The 21,293-nt window shown below is 41.6% G+C and overlaps 2 protein-coding genes across 2 annotated transcripts; one reads left to right on the top strand and one right to left on the bottom strand.

Moving 5' to 3' along the window:
* Positions 1 to 297: 297 nt before the first annotated feature.
* LOC5519542 (pseudouridylate synthase RPUSD2) lies at positions 298 to 15,781 on the bottom strand. Its single transcript, XM_032364358.2, has 13 exons — positions 15,443 to 15,781; positions 14,808 to 14,895; positions 13,097 to 13,218; positions 12,919 to 12,949; positions 12,765 to 12,834; positions 11,984 to 12,071; positions 11,723 to 11,801; positions 11,564 to 11,612; positions 10,007 to 10,099; positions 2,834 to 2,970; positions 2,227 to 2,372; positions 1,305 to 1,802; positions 298 to 771 (listed from the first exon to the last, which is right to left on the bottom strand). The coding sequence occupies exons 1-13, from the start codon at positions 15,524 to 15,526 to the stop codon at positions 709 to 711; spliced, it is 1,548 nt and encodes a 515-aa protein (XP_032220249.2). The 5' UTR covers positions 15,527 to 15,781; the 3' UTR covers positions 298 to 708.
* Positions 15,782 to 17,986: 2,205 nt separating this feature from the next.
* On the top strand, positions 17,987 to 20,718 carry LOC5519541 (bile acid-CoA:amino acid N-acyltransferase). Its single transcript, XM_001639395.3, has 2 exons — positions 17,987 to 18,686; positions 19,769 to 20,718. Exons 1-2 carry the CDS (start codon positions 18,110 to 18,112, stop codon positions 20,551 to 20,553), a joined length of 1,362 nt encoding a protein of 453 aa, XP_001639445.3. The 5' UTR covers positions 17,987 to 18,109; the 3' UTR covers positions 20,554 to 20,718.
* The last annotated feature ends 575 nt before the right edge of the window (positions 20,719 to 21,293 follow it).

Raw genomic sequence — 21,293 nt, 5'->3', positions numbered from 1 at the left:
TTTTCGTCATGTCTGGTCAGGCACATTCCATCCACTAGCTCAATTCATCATTATCATCATCTTCAAAACAAAAATCACGTTTTACCAAACTAAAAACACCCAGAGGCGAGAGTCAACACACAACTGAGGCACAACACTGGGGGGTGGCCCTGGGGTGAATGTAAAGCTTTACACACTATCCCATCGAGAAACAAACCAACGCGCCAAAATTATCTTTCGATTCAAAAAAAGGTACGGTCGTATTATCTTACTGTTTATTAATCAGTTAACTACCTAGTAAAACACACGACGGTACCATGTATTTATTCTCGTGCTTTATTTCATTTAAAAAAGTATGCAATATGTATGTCATATATGTTTGCCGTCTCTTTTATCAAGACTTATTAGGTATAGGGCCTTGGCAGTGGTGGCATAACTGACATTACTGCATTATTATATTATACGCTTTCATGATAGTTCGCCCATTGGCGTTAACTCGGTATTTTTTGTTACGATGCTTTGAGTCTTGCCATCGTCTTCTTTTGTTCTAGTCTCACGCGCAGGCTCCTCGCTTGCATGAAACATTTATTCAAAAATAAACACGGTGTCGACAGCAAAGACGGCTCTCTTCTCCCCAGGTACGTGCGGGTTTTCTTTCCCTTTTCTGGAGAGTTGCTTGCACTTGAAGCGCCGCGCTAGCTACAGAAAGCAAGCAGGTATTATAGGATTCTATTCTCCCCAGTTCTTCTCGGCCCAAGATGGGACAGACGTACAGTATTCCCAATCAGGTCCCTGCAAAAATAGGAAACGAAATACGATACAATGATTACTGTAAATTGTGATCGCTGGGGAAGGGGAAGGCAGACGCTATTTTCTTACCAATTCGACAAGCAACTAACTTCCTGCAACCGCTATAAAGAATATTATATGCACCATCAACATTTTGTGATATAGAATTATGTTACGCGCGTCAACGATTTTGTTCCTTGCTAATAGCAGGGGCGGATCCAGGATTTCAAAATGGGGGGTGGATAATGGCCTGATCTAGTGGTTTTTTAATAGGTCGCTACATAGATCTTACAATACTTCACGCTGAATTGGATTTGTCGCGTCAGCAAAGTCAAGCAGGCGGAGAAGAATGAACGGAACCTCCCATCACTCAGACATTAAGTTTTCCACACTGTAGCAGCCTTCGAAATCTCGGTATTTCCGCTAAACAAGTTTGAGGTATAGCGCCAAGCGCGATGGCGTTTTTCTAGTCACGCCTTCTGCTCTTTGTCATCGTAGCAGTATGACTGTTTTTCAAAACGGATGTTCCAACTTACCTTATAAGACAAGGCGTGTAGGCACATAGTCAGCTCCTGGGGGGTGGGGTCCCGACGCCAGATACGACATTCACTGCAATCGGCGTCCCTCTCCCCCTCCCCCTGGGGCGACATTTCGTCACGCTGAGCACCAGTTTCCATGTTAGCTTTGTCATCTCTACATTCATTAGGAACCGGAGTCAGTCCATGAGCTGACTGCTCAGCGGTTAATCCACTTGGAGCATGAGCCTGAGCTAGGCTCATACCAGTGTTGATGTTTTTAGAATTATCTGAAATGTTGCTAGGTGGAGATTCGCTACCATCACTAATCATGTCCCTTTCCGTGGAATGTTCGAGTGTTGTTGAATTTTCTGATGACGTCATTATATTACAGGTGGGGAAGTTTTCACCAGGTGGACGTGTGGGAATAGGCCGGGTCTCAGCTTCCCGGTCACGTGGGGTGTATCCTACGTCATCCCCCTCTATAATAGTCGTGGACTGTGCTAAGGCTTTTATTACCTAAAAGAAAAAGAGCGTCAGAGCGGGACCCATGGGGGAGGGAGAGGGTTCGGATACTAGCAGCTTTGTATGAACTATTTTTGGTTATGAAATTGCCATGTCCTGATTTTTTTTACATTTACTAGGAATGTTCATCATCTTCAAATTTTTAGCCACAGTAACTTTCTATAAATCGAACTCAATACATCAAATTCCAGCTATCTCTGGTTGATTTATGCCATTTTCTTTATATATATTAAGCCCACTAATTGGAATATCCTTGAAAACGCAGAATGAAAATATTCTCAAAATCCAGAAATAACTCCAAGCTGAATCAGGATACCTAGCCACTAAAGATTAGCTCAGCCAACCCATGCCTCTTGCTTGTATATTGGGTTATCTATAATTGGGTTCCCCAGCCAGTAAAGATAAATATGCTAATTACCTCAAGTGCTTGGTCATCTGTGACCCCACCCCTCCCCCTCTTAGTGCCCCATGCTGGGTGGTTGTATATTGGGTCATCTATGATGGGATATCCTAGCCACTGAAGATGAACACGGATTTGATGCATGCGTCCAGTATATGGAATACCTGTGTAAAAAAAAAAACATCTGTGACATGGCTATTGATTTGTCTTTGCTTTTCTTGTCTCTTGATCTAAATGACATGACACTGTTCACTGACAGCTCCAGACTTTAAAAAGATGTGAAAATAAAAAAAACCTATTGGATAGCTACCTAATCGATAAACTTGGATCGCCCCTTGCCGTTGTTCTGGTTTTAGTTTCATTTCTAAAATATATCACATCATCATTTTGGAAAAAAATATCATTATCTTTCATAACTCTTTTCATTGTAAGATGGATCAAGTTTAACAGTGATTCACATTGATTTAGTTCACTGCTGACTATGTTCATCTAAATTATTTTTTTACTTTTCCAAAAGCTTCAGACCCACCCCACCTTGACTCCTAGAGAACAGTTTGAAATTGTGCATATCCAACTAAATTTAAACATTTGAACTTGTTTTAAACTTTCATCTTTCATCACTTACATTTGACAACACTACTTTTTCCATTGCTGTGAAGCTTGGTAAACACTGTACGACAGGATTTACCATCTGGACTTACTCGGCATATCCCTACTTTATGTGATACCACGATAATTGGCTGTTCACAGTCAACTGGTTCACTACAACAGAAACACCATAATAACAAAGATCTGCTTGTCAGTGGGCAGGGCTTGTGAGAGGAGCCCTCACCTACTTGCCCTCTCCATAGGATGTGGGGATTCACTAACATGAGACCCCCTTAGGGACCGCAGAAGTTGCAAGAAGTTTGGACACCCCTAAGGGATAGCAGTTATCAGAATTTTTATACCCTAAAAGATAGGACAACCACCCCCATCTGCTTTTATAGAGAGCTCCCCCCGCTTGGTACCATGTTCGCCTACCCTGGGTACCAGAGGCTCCGAGCTTCGCGGCGAGAACGATAAGCTCAGAGCCTCTGGTACCAAGGGTAATGTTCGCCTTGTGATAGTTACAGGTGAGAACGATAAGCTTAGAGCCTCTGGTACCAAGGGTAATGTTCGCCTTGTGATAGTTACAAATGAGAACGATAACCTTGGAGCCTCTGGTACCAAGGGTAATGTTCGCCTTGTGATGGTTACAGGTGAGAACGATAAGCTCAGAGCCTCTGGTACCAAGGGTAATGTTCGCCTTGTGATAGTTACAAATGAGAACGATAAGCTTAGAGCCTCTGGTACCAAGGGTAATGTTCGCCTTGTGATAGTTACAGGTGAGAACGATAACCTTGGAGCCTCTGGTACCAAGGGTAATGTTCGCCTTGTGATGGTTACAGGTGAGAACGATAAGCTCAGAGCCTCTGGTACCAAGGGTAATGTTCGCCTTGTGATAGTTACAGGTGAGAACGATAAGCTTGGAGCCTCTGGTCCCAAGGGTAATGTTCGCCTTGTGATAGTTACAAATGAGAACGATAAGCTTAGAGCCTCTGGTACCAAGGGTAATGTTCGCCTTGTGATAGTTACAGGTGAGAACGATAACCTTGGAGCCTCTGGTACCAAGGGTAATGTTCGCCTTGTGATAGTTACAGGTGAGAACGATAACCTTGGAGCCTCTGGTACCAAGGGTAATGTTCGCCTTGTGATAGTTACAGGTGAGAACGATAAGCTTAGAGCCTCTGGTACCAAGGGTAATGTTCGCCTTGTGATAGTTACAAATGAGAACGATAAGCTTAGAGCCTCTGGTACCAAGGGTAATGTTCGCCTTGTGATAGTTACAGGTGAGAACGATAACCTTGGAGCCTCTGGTACCAAGGGTAATGTTCGCCTTGTGATGGTTACAGGTGAGAACGATAAGCTCAGAGCCTCTGGTACCAAGGGTAATGTTCGCCTTGTGATAGTTACAGGTGAGAACGATAACCTTGGAGCCTCTGGTACCAAGGGTAATGTTCGCCTTGTGATGGTTACAGGTGAGAACGATAAGTTCAGAGCCTCTGGTACCAAGGGTAATGTTCGCCTTATGATAGTTACAAATGAGAACGATAAGCTCAGAGCCTCTGGTCCCAAGGGTAATGTTCGCCTTGTGATAGTTACAGGTGAGAACGATAAGCTTAGAGCCTCTGGTACCAAGGGTAATGTTCGCCTTGTGATAGTTACAAATGAGAACGATAACCTTGGAGCCTCTGGTACCAAGGGTAATGTTCGCCTTGTGATAGTTACAGGTGAGAACGATAAGCTTAGAGCCTCTGGTACCAAGGGTAATGTTCGCCTTGTGATAGTTACAGGTGAGAACGATAACCTTAGAGCCTCTGGTACCAAGGGTAATGTTCGCCTTGTGATAGTTACAGGTGAGAACGATAACCTTAGAGCCTCTGGTACCAAGGGTAATGTTCGCCTTGTGATAGTTACAGGTGAGAACGATAAGTTCAGAGCCTCTGGTACCAAGGGTAATGTTCGCCTTGTGATAGTTACAGGTGAGAACGATAACCTTGGAGCCTCTGGTACCAAGGGTAATGTTCGCCTTGTGATAGTTACAGGTGAGAACGATAAGCTTAGAGCCTCTGGTACCAAGGGTAATGTTCGCCTTGTGATAGTTACAAATGAGAACGATAACCTTGGAGCCTCTGGTACCAAGGGTAATGTTCGCCTTGTGATAGTTACAGGTGAGAACGATAAGCTTAGAGCCTCTGGTACCAAGGGTAATGTTCGCCTTGTGATAGTTACAGGTGAGAACGATAACCTTAGAGCCTCTGGTACCAAGGGTAATGTTCGCCTTGTGATGGTTACAAATGAGAACGATAACCTTGGAGCCTCTGGTACCAAGGGTAATGTTCGCCTTGTGATAGTTACAGGTGAGAACGATAAGTTCAGAGCCTCTGGTACCAAGGGTAATGTTCGCCTTGTGATAGTTACAGGTGAGAACGATAACCTTAGAGCCTCTGGTACCAAGGGTAATGTTCGCCTTGTGATAGTTACAGGTGAGAACGATAAGTTCAGAGCCTCTGGTACCAAGGGTAATGTTCGCCTTGTGATAGTTACAGGTGAGAACGATAACCTTGGAGCCTCTGGTCCCAAGGGTAATGTTCGCCTTGTGATAGTTACAGGTGAGAACGATAAGCTTAGAGCCTCTGGTACCAAGGGTAATGTTCGCCTTGTGATAGTTACAAATGAGAACGATAACCTTGGAGCCTCTGGTACCAAGGGTAATGTTCGCCTTGTGATAGTTACAGGTGAGAACGATAAGCTTAGAGCCTCTGGTACCAAGGGTAATGTTCGCCTTGTGATAGTTACAGGTGAGAACGATAACCTTAGAGCCTCTGGTACCAAGGGTAATGTTCGCCTTGTGATGGTTACAAATGAGAACGATAACCTTGGAGCCTCTGGTACCAAGGGTAATGTTCGCCTTGTGATAGTTACAGGTGAGAACGATAAGCTTAGAGCCTCTGGTACCAAGGGTAATGTTCGCCTTGTGATGGTTACAGGTGAGAACGATAAGCTTAGAGCCTCTGGTACCAAGGGTAATGTTCGCCTTGTGATGGTTACAGGTGAGAACGATAAGTTCAGAGCCTCTGGTACCAAGGGTAATGTTCGCCTTATGATAGTTACAAATGAGAACGATAAGCTCAGAGCCTCTGGTCCCAAGGGTAATGTTCGCCTTGTGATAGTTACAGGTGAGAACGATAAGCTTAGAGCCTCTGGTACCAAGGGTAATGTTCGCCTTGTGATAGTTACAAATGAGAACGATAAGCTTAGAGCCTCTGGTACCAAGGGTAATGTTCGCCTTGTGATAGTTACAAATGAGAACGATAACCTTGGAGCCTCTGGTACCAAGGGTAATGTTCGCCTTGTGATAGTTACAGGTGAGAACGATAACCTTGGAGCCTCTGGTACCAAGGGTAATGTTCGCCTTGTGATGGTTACAGGTGAGAACGATAAGTTCAGAGCCTCTGGTACCAAGGGTAATGTTCGCCTTATGATAGTTACAAATGAGAACGATAAGCTCAGAGCCTCTGGTCCCAAGGGTAATGTTCGCCTTGTGATAGTTACAGGTGAGAACGATAACCTTGGAGCCTCTGGTACCAAGGGTAATGTTCGCCTTGTGATGGTTACAGATGAGAACGATAACCTTGGAGCCTCTGGTACCAAGGGTAATGTTCGCCTTGTGATAGTTACAGGTGAGAACGATAAGCTTAGAGCCTCTGGTACCAAGGGTAATGTTCGCCTTGTGATAGTTACAGGTGAGAACGATAAGCTTAGAGCCTCTGGTACCAAGGGTAATGTTCGCCTTGTGATAGTTACAGGTGAGAACGATAAGCTTAGAGCCTCTGGTACCAAGGGTAATGTTCGCCTTGTGATGGTTACAGGTGAGAACGATAAGTTCAGAGCCTCTGGTACCAAGGGTAATGTTCGCCTTATGATAGTTACAAATGAGAACGATAAGCTCAGAGCCTCTGGTCCCAAGGGTAATGTTCGCCTTGTGATAGTTACAGGTGAGAACGATAAGCTTAGAGCCTCTGGTACCAAGGGTAATGTTCGCCTTGTGATAGTTACAAATGAGAACGATAACCTTGGAGCCTCTGGTACCAAGGGTAATGTTCGCCTTGTGATAGTTACAGGTGAGAACGATAAGCTTAGAGCCTCTGGTACCAAGGGTAATGTTCGCCTTGTGATAGTTACAGGTGAGAACGATAACCTTAGAGCCTCTGGTACCAAGGGTAATGTTCGTCTTGTGATAGTTACAGGTGAGAACGATAAGCTTGGAGCCTCTGGTCCCAAGGGTAATGTTCACCTTGTGATGGTTACAAATGAGAACGATAACCTTGGAGCCTCTGGTACCAAGGGTAATGTTCGCCTTGTGATAGTTACAGGTGAGAACGATAAGCTTAGAGCCTCTGGTACCAAGGGTAATGTTCGCCTTGTGATGGTTACAGGTGAGAACGATAAGCTTAGAGCCTCTGGTACCAAGGGTAATGTTCGCCTTGTGATAGTTACAGGTGAGAACGATAACCTTAGAGCCTCTGGTACCAAGGGTAATGTTCGTCTTGTGATAGTTACAGGTGAGAACGATAAGCTTAGAGCCTCTGGTACCAAGGGTAATGTTCGCCTTGTGATAGTTACAAATGAGAACGATAACCTTGGAGCCTCTGGTACCAAGGGTAATGTTCGCCTTGTGATAGTTACAGGTGAGAACGATAAGCTTAGAGCCTCTGGTACCAAGGGTAATGTTCGCCTTGTGATGGTTACAGGTGAGAACGATAAGCTTAGAGCCTCTGGTACCAAGGGTAATGTTCGCCTTGTGATAGTTACAGGTGAGAACGATAACCTTAGAGCCTCTGGTACCAAGGGTAATGTTCGTCTTGTGATAGTTACAGGTGAGAACGATAAGCTTAGAGCCTCTGGTACCAAGGGTAATGTTCGCCTTGTGATGGTTACAAATGAGAACGATAACCTTGGAGCCTCTGGTACCAAGGGTAATGTTCGCCTTGTGATAGTTACAGGTGAGAACGATAAGCTTAGAGCCTCTGGTACCAAGGGTAATGTTCACCTTGTGATGGTTACAAATGAGAACGATAACCTTGGAGCCTCTGGTACCAAGGGTAATGTTCGCCTTGTGATGGTTACAGGTGAGAACGATAAGCTTAGAGCCTCTGGTACCAAGGGTAATGTTCGCCTTGTGATAGTTACAGGTGAGAACGATAACCTTAGAGCCTCTGGTACCAAGGGTAATGTTCGTCTTGTGATAGTTACAGGTGAGAACGATAAGCTTAGAGCCTCTGGTACCAAGGGTAATGTTCGCCTTGTGATGGTTACAAATGAGAACGATAACCTTGGAGCCTCTGGTACCAAGGGTAATGTTCGCCTTGTGATAGTTACAGGTGAGAACGATAAGCTTAGAGCCTCTGGTACCAAGGGTAATGTTCACCTTGTGATGGTTACAAATGAGAACGATAACCTTGGAGCCTCTGGTACCAAGGGTAATGTTCGCCTTGTGATAGTTACAGGTGAGAACGATAAGCTTAGAGCCTCTGGTACCAAGGGTAATGTTCGCCTTGTGATGGTTACAGGTGAGAACGATAAGCTTAGAGCCTCTGGTACCAAGGGTAATGTTCGCCTTGTGATAGTTACAGGTGAGAACGATAACCTTAGAGCCTCTGGTACCAAGGGTAATGTTCGTCTTGTGATAGTTACAGGTGAGAACGATAAGCTTAGAGCCTCTGGTACCAAGGGTAATGTTCGCCTTGTGATAGTTACAAATGAGAACGATAACCTTGGAGCCTCTGGTACCAAGGGTAATGTTCGCCTTGTGATAGTTACAGGTGAGAACGATAAGCTTAGAGCCTCTGGTACCAAGGGTAATGTTCGCCTTGTGATGGTTACAGGTGAGAACGATAAGCTTAGAGCCTCTGGTACCAAGGGTAATGTTCGCCTTGTGATAGTTACAGGTGAGAACGATAACCTTAGAGCCTCTGGTACCAAGGGTAATGTTCGTCTTGTGATAGTTACAGGTGAGAACGATAAGCTTAGAGCCTCTGGTACCAAGGGTAATGTTCGCCTTGTGATAGTTACAAATGAGAACGATAACCTTGGAGCCTCTGGTACCAAGGGTAATGTTCGCCTTGTGATAGTTACAGGTGAGAACGATAAGCTTAGAGCCTCTGGTACCAAGGGTAATGTTCGCCTTGTGATAGTTACAGGTGAGAACGATAACCTTAGAGCCTCTGGTACCAAGGGTAATGTTCACCTTGTGATGGTTACAGGTGAGAACGATAAGTTCAGAGCCTCTGGTACCAAGGGTAATGTTCGCCTTATGATAGTTACAAATGAGAACGATAAGCTCAGAGCCTCTGGTCCCAAGGGTAATGTTCGCCTTGTGATAGTTACAGGTAAGAACGATAACCTTGGAGCCTCTGGTACCAAGGGTAATGTTCGTCTTGTGATAGTTACAGGTAAGAACGATAAGCTTGGAGCCTATGGTCCCAAGGGTAATGTTCGCCTTGTGATAGTTAAGGCCTGTAGGGGATACATCCCCTGCCCGTTTATGCTACGGCACGGCAGGCGTGGCATTACATCTGTGCCTATATTACATAGTGATGGGTTAATCCAAGACTTGCAGAGGAAAGATCTGCATTTCCGAATCCGAGCCTGAGAATTTTATCAAATCTTGAAATCAGAGACCAAGCTTTTCTTTCAATCAAACTGCAAGCGTGAGTCTGGCTAATGAATGAAATTCAATATGATTGTTCTTGTTAGAGAACAATCAACCAATTTTAGCCACCAATTTTAATTCAATTCAATTTCACACAACAGTCACATAAATAAATTAATTACAAAAAGTTAACAGAAACAAGTACAAGGAAAGAAAGAAAAAGATAAAGTTATTTCATAAAATTATCGTGTGCAGTGGCCAAAGTTGCCAGAAGCTTTCAAGTTGACCACTGCTTAGGGAGTGTGAGTGTTATTGGCTAAAATGTAAGGCTAGTCCAGCTAGTCCAGGCCCAAACCTGAAACCACAACTAACAACATAAAACAGATATGTTTAATAAAATCATAGACTCCGAGATCACATTAAAAAAATTGTGACCCCGACACTGAGGTGGAAAAAAAAGGTGGAAAAAAACATGAGGCTTCAATACCCATAAAATTTTGAAAATCAAGACTTTGAGAATTCCGTAAAAATGCAAAGATTCCAAGACTGTGAGAAATTTACCTTGGGAACTCTCCTTGCACTCTGCATAAATATTCTTTCTCTACTTGTCTGTCACGTACTTGTGCCTCTAACATCCTTGCTCTCGTCAATGTTCTGCAAAAAGATGATACAAAATCAGTGATCCTGAATACCATATCCCTGTTGCAAAACATAAATAAATGTAAATACGTAGTATAAAAAGAGTGCAAAGTAATATTTGGAGACATGATCAAATGTATGTCACAAATGATTGATACAGACTGCTCCCTGGGTGTGTGAGACCCCGTCCCCACGTATCCGTTTTCGTTTGAAAACGCAACCTTTTTGTTATGGATACGCGTATCGTCCACACGGAAACGTGAAAACGATGATCGAAAACGGAACTATTTGAAAACGATCTCCAGAGTGGAACAATTTGAAAACGATAACCTATCAGTGCCTTGGGGACGGACGAAAACGGAACCTTCCGAAAACGATGGCGTGATAACTCAGGTCCAGTCCACTTGGCGCGCGAGTACGCATGCGCTGTAAAGCTTGTTATAGTTTTCGTATCGTTTTTGCGTTTTCGTGGGGACGGGTCGTATCAAAATGAAAACGCTTCGTGTGGACGCGGATCTTTTTGAAAACGGAACAAAAAGGTTGCGTTTTCAAACGAAAACGGATACGTGGGGACAGGGTCTGATTATACAGGGGCAGTGCCCCCCACTTTTCTGAGCAAATTTGTTTTTGCTTTTTTTTATGAACACTGTTTTAAACATTTACCTAAATCGTGGTGCTACATGACATGTATAAATCGATTGATTGAGAAAAGATGATATTATAAATCTGTTAAACTGTTTGTATCATTTTTATCTGTACTCTATGTCAAACCTATGTACCCCAAGGCACTTCAGCCCCCCCCCCCCCCCCCCCCAATTTTGGAACCATTCCACCACCCCTGTGGAACCTGGATTTTATGATATGCCTCGGGGGAAAGAAAATGCATTATAAAATCGAGGTATCGTTGCAAAGAGGTTCTCGATTTTATGATATATAAAGGAAAATCCATTGAAAATATTGGTGTAGCGAGGTCAGGTTAATAATTAACTTTTACAAAATAATAATATTGTAACTGTACTCTGTGCAAGACTGTACAGTTACTGTACTCCCTGTAAGACTATAATCTGCATTTAACAAGATCTGTCAAGTAAAAAAATCAATAACTGTACAGTACGTGTCTAGTGTCTTGAGTATTTCCCTCTTTTTTTACAGAATCTGTCAAAATACAGCACTTCAGCCCCCCCCAATTTTGAAACCATCCCACCCCCCACCCCCCACCCCCCCATTATAAACACTGTCACAGGGGGATGGTGTCAGGGTATTAGAGGATAATTCAATTTTGCAGGTTAATGGAGTGCAATGAGAGACAACTCCTGTATTCTTATAATGTCCCATTTATTTATTGCATTTATGGTAGAAGGGTGGACTGAGCTCCTTGTGTCCCCCTGACTATGCTCTTGCATAGAGATAAAATCTAAGGCAAAAGTTTTTAAATTCAATTAATTTTTTTTCCCCAGAGTTATAATTAAACCATCTTACTTTGCAAACATGAGGATCCCAGATGTTAGACGATCAATCCTGTGAATTGCTAGTACACACAAAAAAGTATTTTAACACATAAGCAAAGTGAATATGATACATGCATAGAGACTCAACAGTCTATTGCGGGCTAAGTGCTGGACCCTTGAAGATGCTCACTGTAAAGATTCCTCAAGTTGTGCTCCTTGCCAAGGAGAAACACCACAGTGTTGTGCCGATACCTCCCACATGGGTGAACCTGTCAAATATAAAGACAATTATGGACTAACAGGTCCTCAGTCACACCTCCCTCCCCTAAACCACCAAAAAGTGGGTTATTTCTGATTGTTTTAAGGATCATCCAAATATCTTAATTTTCCCATTTTTGCATAACTTTATCCCATACATTTTTTTTTCTAAGAAGACTAGGTGGCTACTTACTGGAATGGAAGAAGGTTTATTCAGCACAACTATGTCATCTGTATTGCAGATGATCTCAAGAGGTTGGTCTGTGACTGGGGGCTCATGTCTTCATACAAGCAGAGAAATAAATGAGATGGCAGATTTAAGGGTCATCAGATTAGAAAATCCAGTCAGATCACATGACCAAATACAATCACATGACAAAATCAGACCACATGCCTTCACTGGGCTTTATTACCAGACATAGCTACATAGGCCTTATTGGCCCCAAAAATGGCTGAATAAATGGTTAAACACGCTTGACAATGAAGTCTTATATTAGGCTGATATTATGCTAGTAAACAGCCATGCTAAATGTGCAAAGTAAGAAGAAGTTAAATGAATTCCCATGAAGGTCAGAGACCACTTGCTGGCACATCAAAATGTAAAGTGATTTCCTTTAAAAGTGATTATCTAGTTCTTAGATTCAACAATCTCCAATGATTATTCCCAAAACTGACTAATAATCTTTTTGGGGTAGCGTAAGGGGAATTTTGAAGAAATGGGGAAGTCAACAATTTAGGCACTGCAGAGACCAGTTAACACTTCTAATTAGAGCAACTTTTCTGGTAATATCATCTTTAGCAGTGCTGTAGCAGGCCTTGAAATATCGCTGGGGCACAATACAGAAACATTTAGTAAATTTTGGGGGCACAACCACACCCCTACTGATAATTTCCTTATGATTTTTTAAAATATTAGGGGGTACGTGCCCACCCCCTGCTAGGGCCCTGTTTAGCTAAGTAAAGGACATTCTTACCTGTGAACTCTGTTACGCAAAACATCATTGCCCCTTAAAACTGTAGTTGGAAGTACTTTCTCCCCATTAACTATAAACCAATAATAAAACAGAAAAGAATTCAGAAAAAAAAAAAAACATAAAATCATTTGTTCCTACGATGAGATAACTTTACCTGTTATTTTCCCAGACTCAATAGCTTTCTCCTGCAAAAAGTAAAAAAGAAAAAAAAAACAATGAGATACTAAATAGTGTGGTTTTCATAAGCCTGTGAAATGCACTTAAGCTTATTTAGCACTTTTATCTATTCTGTATCTATTCAGTACCCTTTAAACAAACAAAAAAACACTTACATAATAACTGATTGATTCTGATCTAAACTCTTCTCTGAATATGTCAAGAAGTTCACGATTCAGCCACCGCCCTTTGCAGTGAGAAGTAAATGTAAAGTAGTATGGTTTCACATGCCTGAGACCTGTTGAGAAAGACAATTTTACTTAAACACCATAATCCAAGTGTTGCAAGTTCAAGAAAGGCAAAATTGCATAGCATAACAAGGGACTATTCTGCTGCATATGCACATTTCATTGAGAGATATGGCAATCAAAATGGCAGATGTGGAATGTTAAATGACAAAAAAGTGCACTGTTTCTGGACTGTAGAGATATCTTCTTTGACCAGAAAATTCCCACAGAAGGCAAACATAATGTTATGTAGTTTGCTCGAATCAGTGATTGCAGGATACTGTTTTGCGTGCTAAATATTACCATAAAGATGCTAAACAGCTAATCATTGACAGGAATCAATGGTGGCGTGTAATGATTTCTACATAAATTTCGAGAATGATATTTCCGTTATTTGTGGGCGACTGTACTGGAGCCCTGCACTATGAAAGTCTTTCTTATCTTGTTTATCTGATTGGAATATTATAAAAGAAATCTAATACTCTTCCGTTCAAATAAACTTATTTACTTATTTTATGGCATGATTGGCTTGATTCTCCGTTTGAGCTTAAATTGACAGTGATTTTCTCGGGATCTGTGAAATGAAACCACAGTTCCCATATTGTTATCACTTTTATCGCTTTTATCGTCCCTTATTTATTGGGATTTTATGGGTGCCATTTATAGGAAAATCGGAGAAAGATCTTAAATTATTTTTTTTAGTGTGTGGTATCCATTTTCTAGGGTATGATTGTTGGTAGTACTGTACGCGGTTATCATATCAAGCACAAGTTGTTCTGAATCACATACAATTATCATACCCTTCTCTAAACAACCCTTTCATTTCCCAGAAATTGGACAAAATTTTTTTTGAGATTTTGTCGCCTAAATCAACATTTAGATATCACTTCTCATGAATATTTCAATATTTTAGAAAATCAAGTAATAAAACCACACAAATGATGCCACTTTTTTGTGCACAGCTATTAATAATTTCAGTATTTGTTAACGTCTTTACTGGCAAAATTGGAGAACACCTTTAACTTTATTTGTTTTGTGTCAGTTTTGAGCATAATAACGAGGTTATTATGGTAATGTATTCTTTTGTTCCAAATGTAATTTGCAATTCATCTGGCTCAATTAGTTCCTCAAGGACAGAGAGCAAGAAATAGTGCCTCCCAAGTCATGTAAACACATAAATTCTATAAATGAAACAAACCTGTCAATATGTTGGTAACTGGCTATAAATAAGAAAGAAGGAAAGAAAGAAAATACACACTTGTTGAAGACGTGCATAGGAATACTAGCAAGAGAAAAACATTTAAACATCTTTGCAGATCTTAAAAAATCTCTCGCTATGGGTGAGTGGTTTCCCCTAAGGAGAGCCTGCAATCGTTGGATGTCGGTCAGCATCTGTGCGCACAGTCATACATAATAGTCCCTTGTTGCATAGCACAGTATCTTGTACGTTATTGTAAATCAGGGGCCACGCTCTAGCCCCTCCCCTCTGCAGTGACTGTTACTACATGGAAAAATAATAAGTTTACAGATTTTAGAATAAAGTTTCCTCCTGAGAAATGAAGGCAAAAAAATGCATGTAATAACATCCTTAATTGCTTGCCATTAATGGAAAAGTAGGAAGTCTCCTCGTGTAGTTCTTTGTTAAATCCAGGAGGTCTCTTCCTCTCTGTCATTTTGGCCTTTTTCTCCTGAAATCAATTAATAAACAAATAAGTCACTAAAAAACACACCAAGGTTTCTTTTGTAACCCTAAAATATAACTCTAAAATATGAAAAACCAAAAAAAACCTGCCAGATTTAAGGCAAAACCAAATCAATGCAAACCCTTACGCCCCCCTCCATAACAAAGTCACATGATGGATCAGAGGTAGAAGGATCCACTTACTCCTCAGTGGCGTGGTAGGGGGGGGGGGGGGGGTGCACACTTGGGGCACATTACAACCAATTTTTTAAAAATCATAAGAAAATAACCAATAGGGGTATGCCTTTTTCCTCAATATTAATGTCTCTATCGCAAACACCCCAACCCCTCCCCCCACAACCCAAATATTCCAAGGCCTTCTATAATGTAGTTCTGCTTCAAACAAGAGGACAAGGGTACAAACTTGGTCAGGTAAACTTTTATCAATGGTGTAACAACACGGCCTTCTATTAAAGGGGATCTGGACACCTTTATGGTGTTGGGAGAAGGGAAAAGGTATAAAAAGGCTCAATCGCCATGTGCGAGGTTTGTACCTTGGCGGCAATTTTCCTCTCTTCCTTGGACAGCTTTCTCTTCTTCCCCGTTTCACGGTGCACGTCTCCGGACGCCTCTTCCATTTCTGTGGCTATCGAAACTACCCGATTTACAAGAACAGCCTATTAAATATTGTTGCGCTTTTTAGCTTCTCTTCATCCGCCATATTGAAAATGCACAGGACTCGTTTTTCAAAATTGAAGCGGGTTTCCTGTGGTATAGAGCAATCTCGGATTTCCAGTGGAAATGTTTTTTTTTTTTGTTTCACCAACTACTACGAGTAAAGCAAGTTAGGTGACAAAACGAGATATATATAAATAGCATACCGTATCGTTCAAAATGAATAATGAAATGTTTTCTTCTTCGGCACCGATGTGTATAGGTTGGGTTTCCTGTGGCATGACGTCATTGTATCCGCCCATAACGCTCTGCGTATGAGGAGCAACTAACAAACGTTGATTTCCTCTTAGTTTCGGTGGTTCTTATCAACTTCTTGCAAAGATAAAGCGATTTTTATTTGAGAATAGACGACAAAGTTGCTGTTGCTTGCTAAACATTCGAAGTTCATTGAAATTACATCACTTTTTACATCAAAATCAAAGTGAACAGACAGTCCCTAGACAACGAGATTCGATTGCGATTCAACCAGTTTCTACTTGCCGCGACAGCTAAAATCGTTTGACTATGGCAAATGGCCATGTTCATACGGCTGGAAGAGTCGTTATTCGACCAGGGCGGGTGTACCATCGGCAGCCAGTGCAGTGTGGCGGCCAATGTTGCTGTGCTGCCCTGTTCGGGCTTTCTACCTTTATTTGCCTGCTCATTGGTCTTATCACTATGGTTGTCGGACATACGGACAAGTCTTTTTGGGACGAGAGCGATGACTGGTGTAGCTTCTGCAAGGAAGATCGACTTGAGACAGAAAGAAGAAATGAAAGATTAAAAATTGTTGGCCCTATATTCCTGAGTATAGGATTTGTTCTTTTGGTTGTATCCATGTGTTATTGCAAACATTGTCAGAAAGCCAATAGAAGTCCAGGACACGTTGGTGGAACAGCAGGAACTCCATCATTTGCAACAACGACTATTAATTACCCTCCACCAGGTCCTCAAGCCCCGCCACCTGGTAGCACCGTACACTACCCCCCACCTCAAACCACCATGGGATACCCCTCAGCTCAGCCTGGATTTGCGCCCCCTGGAAATTACCCTCCACCACCGGCCCCCCCACCAGCATATCCACCTGTGACGCAAGGATATAACATGTCTCAGTACCCTCCTCCTGATGTAGCCCCACCATCATATGATGAAACCTGCAAGACATAAACTTGAGTGTTTTTAACAGCATAATTTTAATGAGTAAACAGTAGTCTAGTGACTATATACATAATATTATATTCTTATGGGTTTTAGGTACACATAAAAGCAACCAACTGGGATGTGTTAGTAAAAGAACTGTTTTCATTAGTCCACGAAACAAAGTGTTATTGTAATTAGGCAAGCCAGCACTAAAGCTAAAGTGTATTCCACCAGTTTATGAAAGCTGCTCTAGTAAGAATATTAGTATGAATTAAGAGGTAACAATGAGGTCTCAATAGTGCTGTTATAGTCCTGATACATCTAACTCTTGTATAGAAACATATGAATTCCCAACACAAGGATTTTTTAAAGCAATTTTCATTTATTTTTTCAAGAGCGCACGGACAAAACACAAGATTTGACATTAAAATAACATTTTTATATGACTACTATAAAATTCCCAAAGCTCTTTGTGTTAAAATTGTAATTATAATCAAAATTTAGGGCTTAAGCCCCATATAGTGGAATGTTTTTATTGTTGAAGCAATTTTGAGAAGGGACTTGATATATATGTATATATACAGTATGTAATAGTATCCCTTACATGTAAGTAATATTTAGGTGCATTTTACTATATAAAATAAAGTCATAGGTAGACGTACAGTTATAGTATAGTTGTCAAAGGAAAAAGGAAAGCATGCATATTTGTTATATTGGATATTGTTTATTTATTAGCTTTGCACTGTAATGAAATATCTATATTTTCTACAATAAGTTATGCTGTAATTATATGGGAATCTGTCGTGCTGTAGCATTTTTTCTGAAAATCTGATTTTCCAGGGGTGTATTCAAGAAAGGGGGATTCTTCTGAGGATTTCCTTCTATTTCTTGTCATTTATAAGCCAAGTATTTGAAAATGGGGAAGGGCTCGGGCCACCCCTTCGCAGACCCTGGTCTCAGTATAACAAAAAATAATGATGCTTGTTTCCCCATGAAAATAATCCACAGACAAGTCATTTGGAGTTTCCAATTACAAAATGCATACAAAGTTTCCATGTGAACAGACTGTCCAGATTTTTAGATGTAAATAAAAAAGTTGTTGATCGACTCTGCTACCCCCACCCACCCACCCCCATCACCCTTCTTCCTCATCGTCTGAAATACATTCTTTCCTCGAGGTCACAGGCGCGAGAACGAGGCGGGGACAAGGAGGTCCGGAGGATGCTTTCCCCAGGCCTACCGTGGATACGTGCGCGAGTGGTTAGTGCGCATGCGCATGTTTTTATAGTTCCATTGAACCTTGAAATTAGCCCAACACAATGTTTTCTTAACTACCAGGGAGCTAGAAAGATCCATGAAACTAGAGAATGAGTATTTTACATCAATGGACTATATTTCGAGGTATAAGGAAAACGATACAAATGATGGCTCTACAGACAAAATTCAGGTCGAAAACAACGGTTCATTGCAGCCCCTTGAGCTCTTTGATTGATGACAAAAATAAGATAACGATTGATGGCCTTTGTCCGTCTTCTGATGTGACCATTCAGGCGAGATTACAGGGAGATTCCAAGGAAAGATTCTACTCATTCGCACACTACACAGCCGATTGCGAGGGACGCGTTGACCTCCACACACAGCCCTCCGTAGGGGGTTTCTATAGGGGTATTGAACCAATGGGTTTGTTATGGAGCATGATGCCAGAAACGGGGCAGCGGAAGGGACTAAGACTGGCTAAGAAAGAAGTCACTACCCCTTACAAAATCAGCCTTACTGTACATCGGGGACATTACAAGGGTGATGATGTCATGTCTGAGGGGGAGGCGGTATGCTGTACAACTTTTGAAAAATGGTATATGGGGGTAGGGGTGAGGCGGATTGTCATCACAGAGGGAAAGATCAGAGCGACATTGTTTCTTCCACCAGGAGATGGACCCTTCCCAGGTAAATGTTTGCTTGCTAGATGACCTTTCAGGATTTTAAAACCGATTATAAATTCAAGGAATATTTAGTAGAAATTGAAAATACAGAACATAGGCATGATCTGGGCTTTTAGGCTCGCTTTGAGGAAAAACTCATATAAAGATAGGCAGGAAAATACAAAACTTTAAAAATCTCATAGACCAAAAAAAAAACATAACATATTGCCAAGTATATTTTTTACTGTTTCAATATAAGAAGAGAGCTGATCGCATAACTTAGGGATTAACACTTGCATAAGCCATTGTAGCTGAGGGGGGCACAGTCATAGGTATCATATGGGAAAGGGATAGTATTGGACGATTCTTCAATAATGGATGATCTAATTTTGGTGGCCAAAAATGGTCACAGTTCCGGTGTACGTGACTGAAAAATACATTAATCGTGTCATTTTTCCTCTCCCTCCCCTCCACTAAATTACTATTCTAAGCTTTATTAGTAAGGACTAGATCAAAATCCTTTCAAAAGAAAACTGTTGTCTGGCTCTAACCCTAACCGGTATTTGCCTGTAGGAGAAACAACAAAATAAAGTACATAAAATTTGCAGCTTGGGATCAGACTAAAACACTTCTGATATGAATTAACTTACTTTGGAGGGTAGTTAGAATAATCCAAGATCTCTTTAAAAAATGCACCTAGAATATTGTTAAATGATAGGAATCAAATGGTGGGAGGAGGCAGTCATCCTTGTTTCCATGGATGGAGGCCCAGTTCTTCTTACAACTACTGCTAAGACTCAAGTGGCATCTGAGAGTGGGATGGGCTTACTGCTTTTGGGTTTGAGAACCTAGGGTTGAATCATGGTGGACTATGTTCAATGGTGATCCAATCTTTTAAACCTGGCTTACTGTTAGTGCAAGTGTAATTGCTTTTTTTAATATTGTTTTTTTATTTATTTATTTTTAAATCAGTCATGCACTGTTAGTGTTCAGTTTGACCTTGGTCTAAGGCACTTTAGTGAAATGGGCTCAAAACCAAAAATCACTTCAATCTTTCTATGGTCAATCTCCATATCAATAACAATAAGATACACTTTTTCCTTTTAGGAGTTTTGGATATGTTTGGGTCGGTTGGTGGCAAGGTTGAATACAGAGCAGCATTACTTGCATCTCATGGTTTTGCATCACTAGCCCTGGCCTTCTTCAGATATGACGACCTCACTGATAAATTGGAAGATCTCTGTCTGGAATACTTCATAGAAGCTGCAGAATGGCTATCAAATCACCCTCATGTACTCCCTGGGGGCATTGGAGTAACAGCTGTCTCAAAAGGAGCAGAGATAGGCTTGCTCTTAGCAGCAAATTTTAAACAGATTAAAGCTGTTGTGGCCATTTCATCATACCACTGCATAGAATATAGCCCTATAAGCTACAGGGGAAAGATGACTCCTTATGTCCCATGTCAAGGGGAAGGGTACAAGTTTGAGAATGATGGAAGCCTCATTGTAAAAGATTGTTATATGGAGGATTGGGATGGGGATATTACAGAAAACCCATACATGATTCCTGTGGAAAACACTAAGTGTCCCATCCTTCTCATATATGGAACAGATGACAGTCTAATGTATGTTGAGGACTCTGCCGAGAAGATAATGAATAGAATGGATGCTCACGGCAAGAAGTCTCAAGTGACGGTATTGATGTATGAGGGTGCAGGACACCTTATAGAGCCACCCTACACCCCTCTTTGTTCGATGGCATACCATGTGTTCAAGATGTATATGAAGTTTGGTGGAGAACCTGTACAGCATGCAAAAGCTCAGGAAGATTCTTGGAGGAAAATTTTGGGTTTTCTATGGAAGAACTTGACAAGTGTACCAAGCAAGCTGTAGACATCTATGATTCATTTATTCAGGAGAACATTATATTTAATTATAATTGAACATTATACAAAATTTTCTTGAAGTAACATAAGCTTGTCAAAGGGATTTTAAGAATCTTCATGTACCAGAATTTTTTTTAGAAAGTATTCATTATTATTCCTTAGGTAATACTTATTTTCCTAGAGTGCTATTTCTATACCCCAATAGCTTTGTCATAAGCTGGTGGTGGTGGTGGTAAGCTGGTACCCTGTGGATTCCAATACTGGTTTTGCGCAGGGTAGGGTGGTGCTTGCTGGTCCTGTGGGGGGTAGGGAAAGGCAGAATACTGATCCACTGGGGGGTAGGGAGGGTTTCCAGGTACTGTCACGACGTTCTGTCCTCGATTGTTCAGATTTCGCTGCCGGTGAATAATGACCCACATAACCCTTAAAAGAGAAAATCCAATAACGATGAAGGTAATTCCTAGAAAATTGATAGTCTTAAGTGCCTCCTTGAGGTCAGGATAGCCCATCTCCCCGTACGGTACAAACGAACCAGTTGAGATGAAAAATCCGACGAGGATGAGGAGACTGCTGAACACGTAGATTCCTTGCCGGCGACGATTGTTCTCCCCAGGGTCGGTGAGCCACGCTGTTATCCGTGCAACTCTAGTGTGGCTACTCGCCATGATGCGCCTATGTACTTGTGAGAGGTTCCTTGTTCGTGAAATTTTCAATGCGTCTTACTCTTGGGATGATCTTAGACGCCAC

The sequence above is a fragment of the Nematostella vectensis genome, chromosome 13 (genome assembly GCF_932526225.1).
Source record: "Nematostella vectensis chromosome 13, jaNemVect1.1, whole genome shotgun sequence".
Taxonomy (NCBI): domain Eukaryota; kingdom Metazoa; phylum Cnidaria; class Anthozoa; order Actiniaria; family Edwardsiidae; genus Nematostella; species Nematostella vectensis.
The sequence above is the reverse complement of the archived record's forward strand: the minus strand, read 5'-3'. Positions and strand labels throughout refer to the sequence as shown.

Coding starts and splice junctions, on each gene's coding strand:
- LOC5519542 (XM_032364358.2), bottom strand. CDS start 15,526: ATGGAAGAGGCGTCCGGAGACGTGCACCGTGAAACGGGGAAGAAGAGA. Junction 13,219..14,807: donor TTCCTACTTTTCCATTAATG/GCAAGCAATTAA, acceptor CTTTCTCAACAG/GTCTCAGGCATGTGAAACCA. Junction 2,971..10,006: donor GTGCAAGGAGAGTTCCCAAG/GTAAATTTCTCA, acceptor TTTCTGTTGTAG/TGAACCAGTTGACTGTGAAC.
- LOC5519541 (XM_001639395.3), top strand. CDS start 18,110: ATGAGTATTTTACATCAATGGACTATATTTCGAGGTATAAGGAAAACG. Junction 18,687..19,768: donor AGGAGATGGACCCTTCCCAG/GTAAATGTTTGC, acceptor TTTTCCTTTTAG/GAGTTTTGGATATGTTTGGG.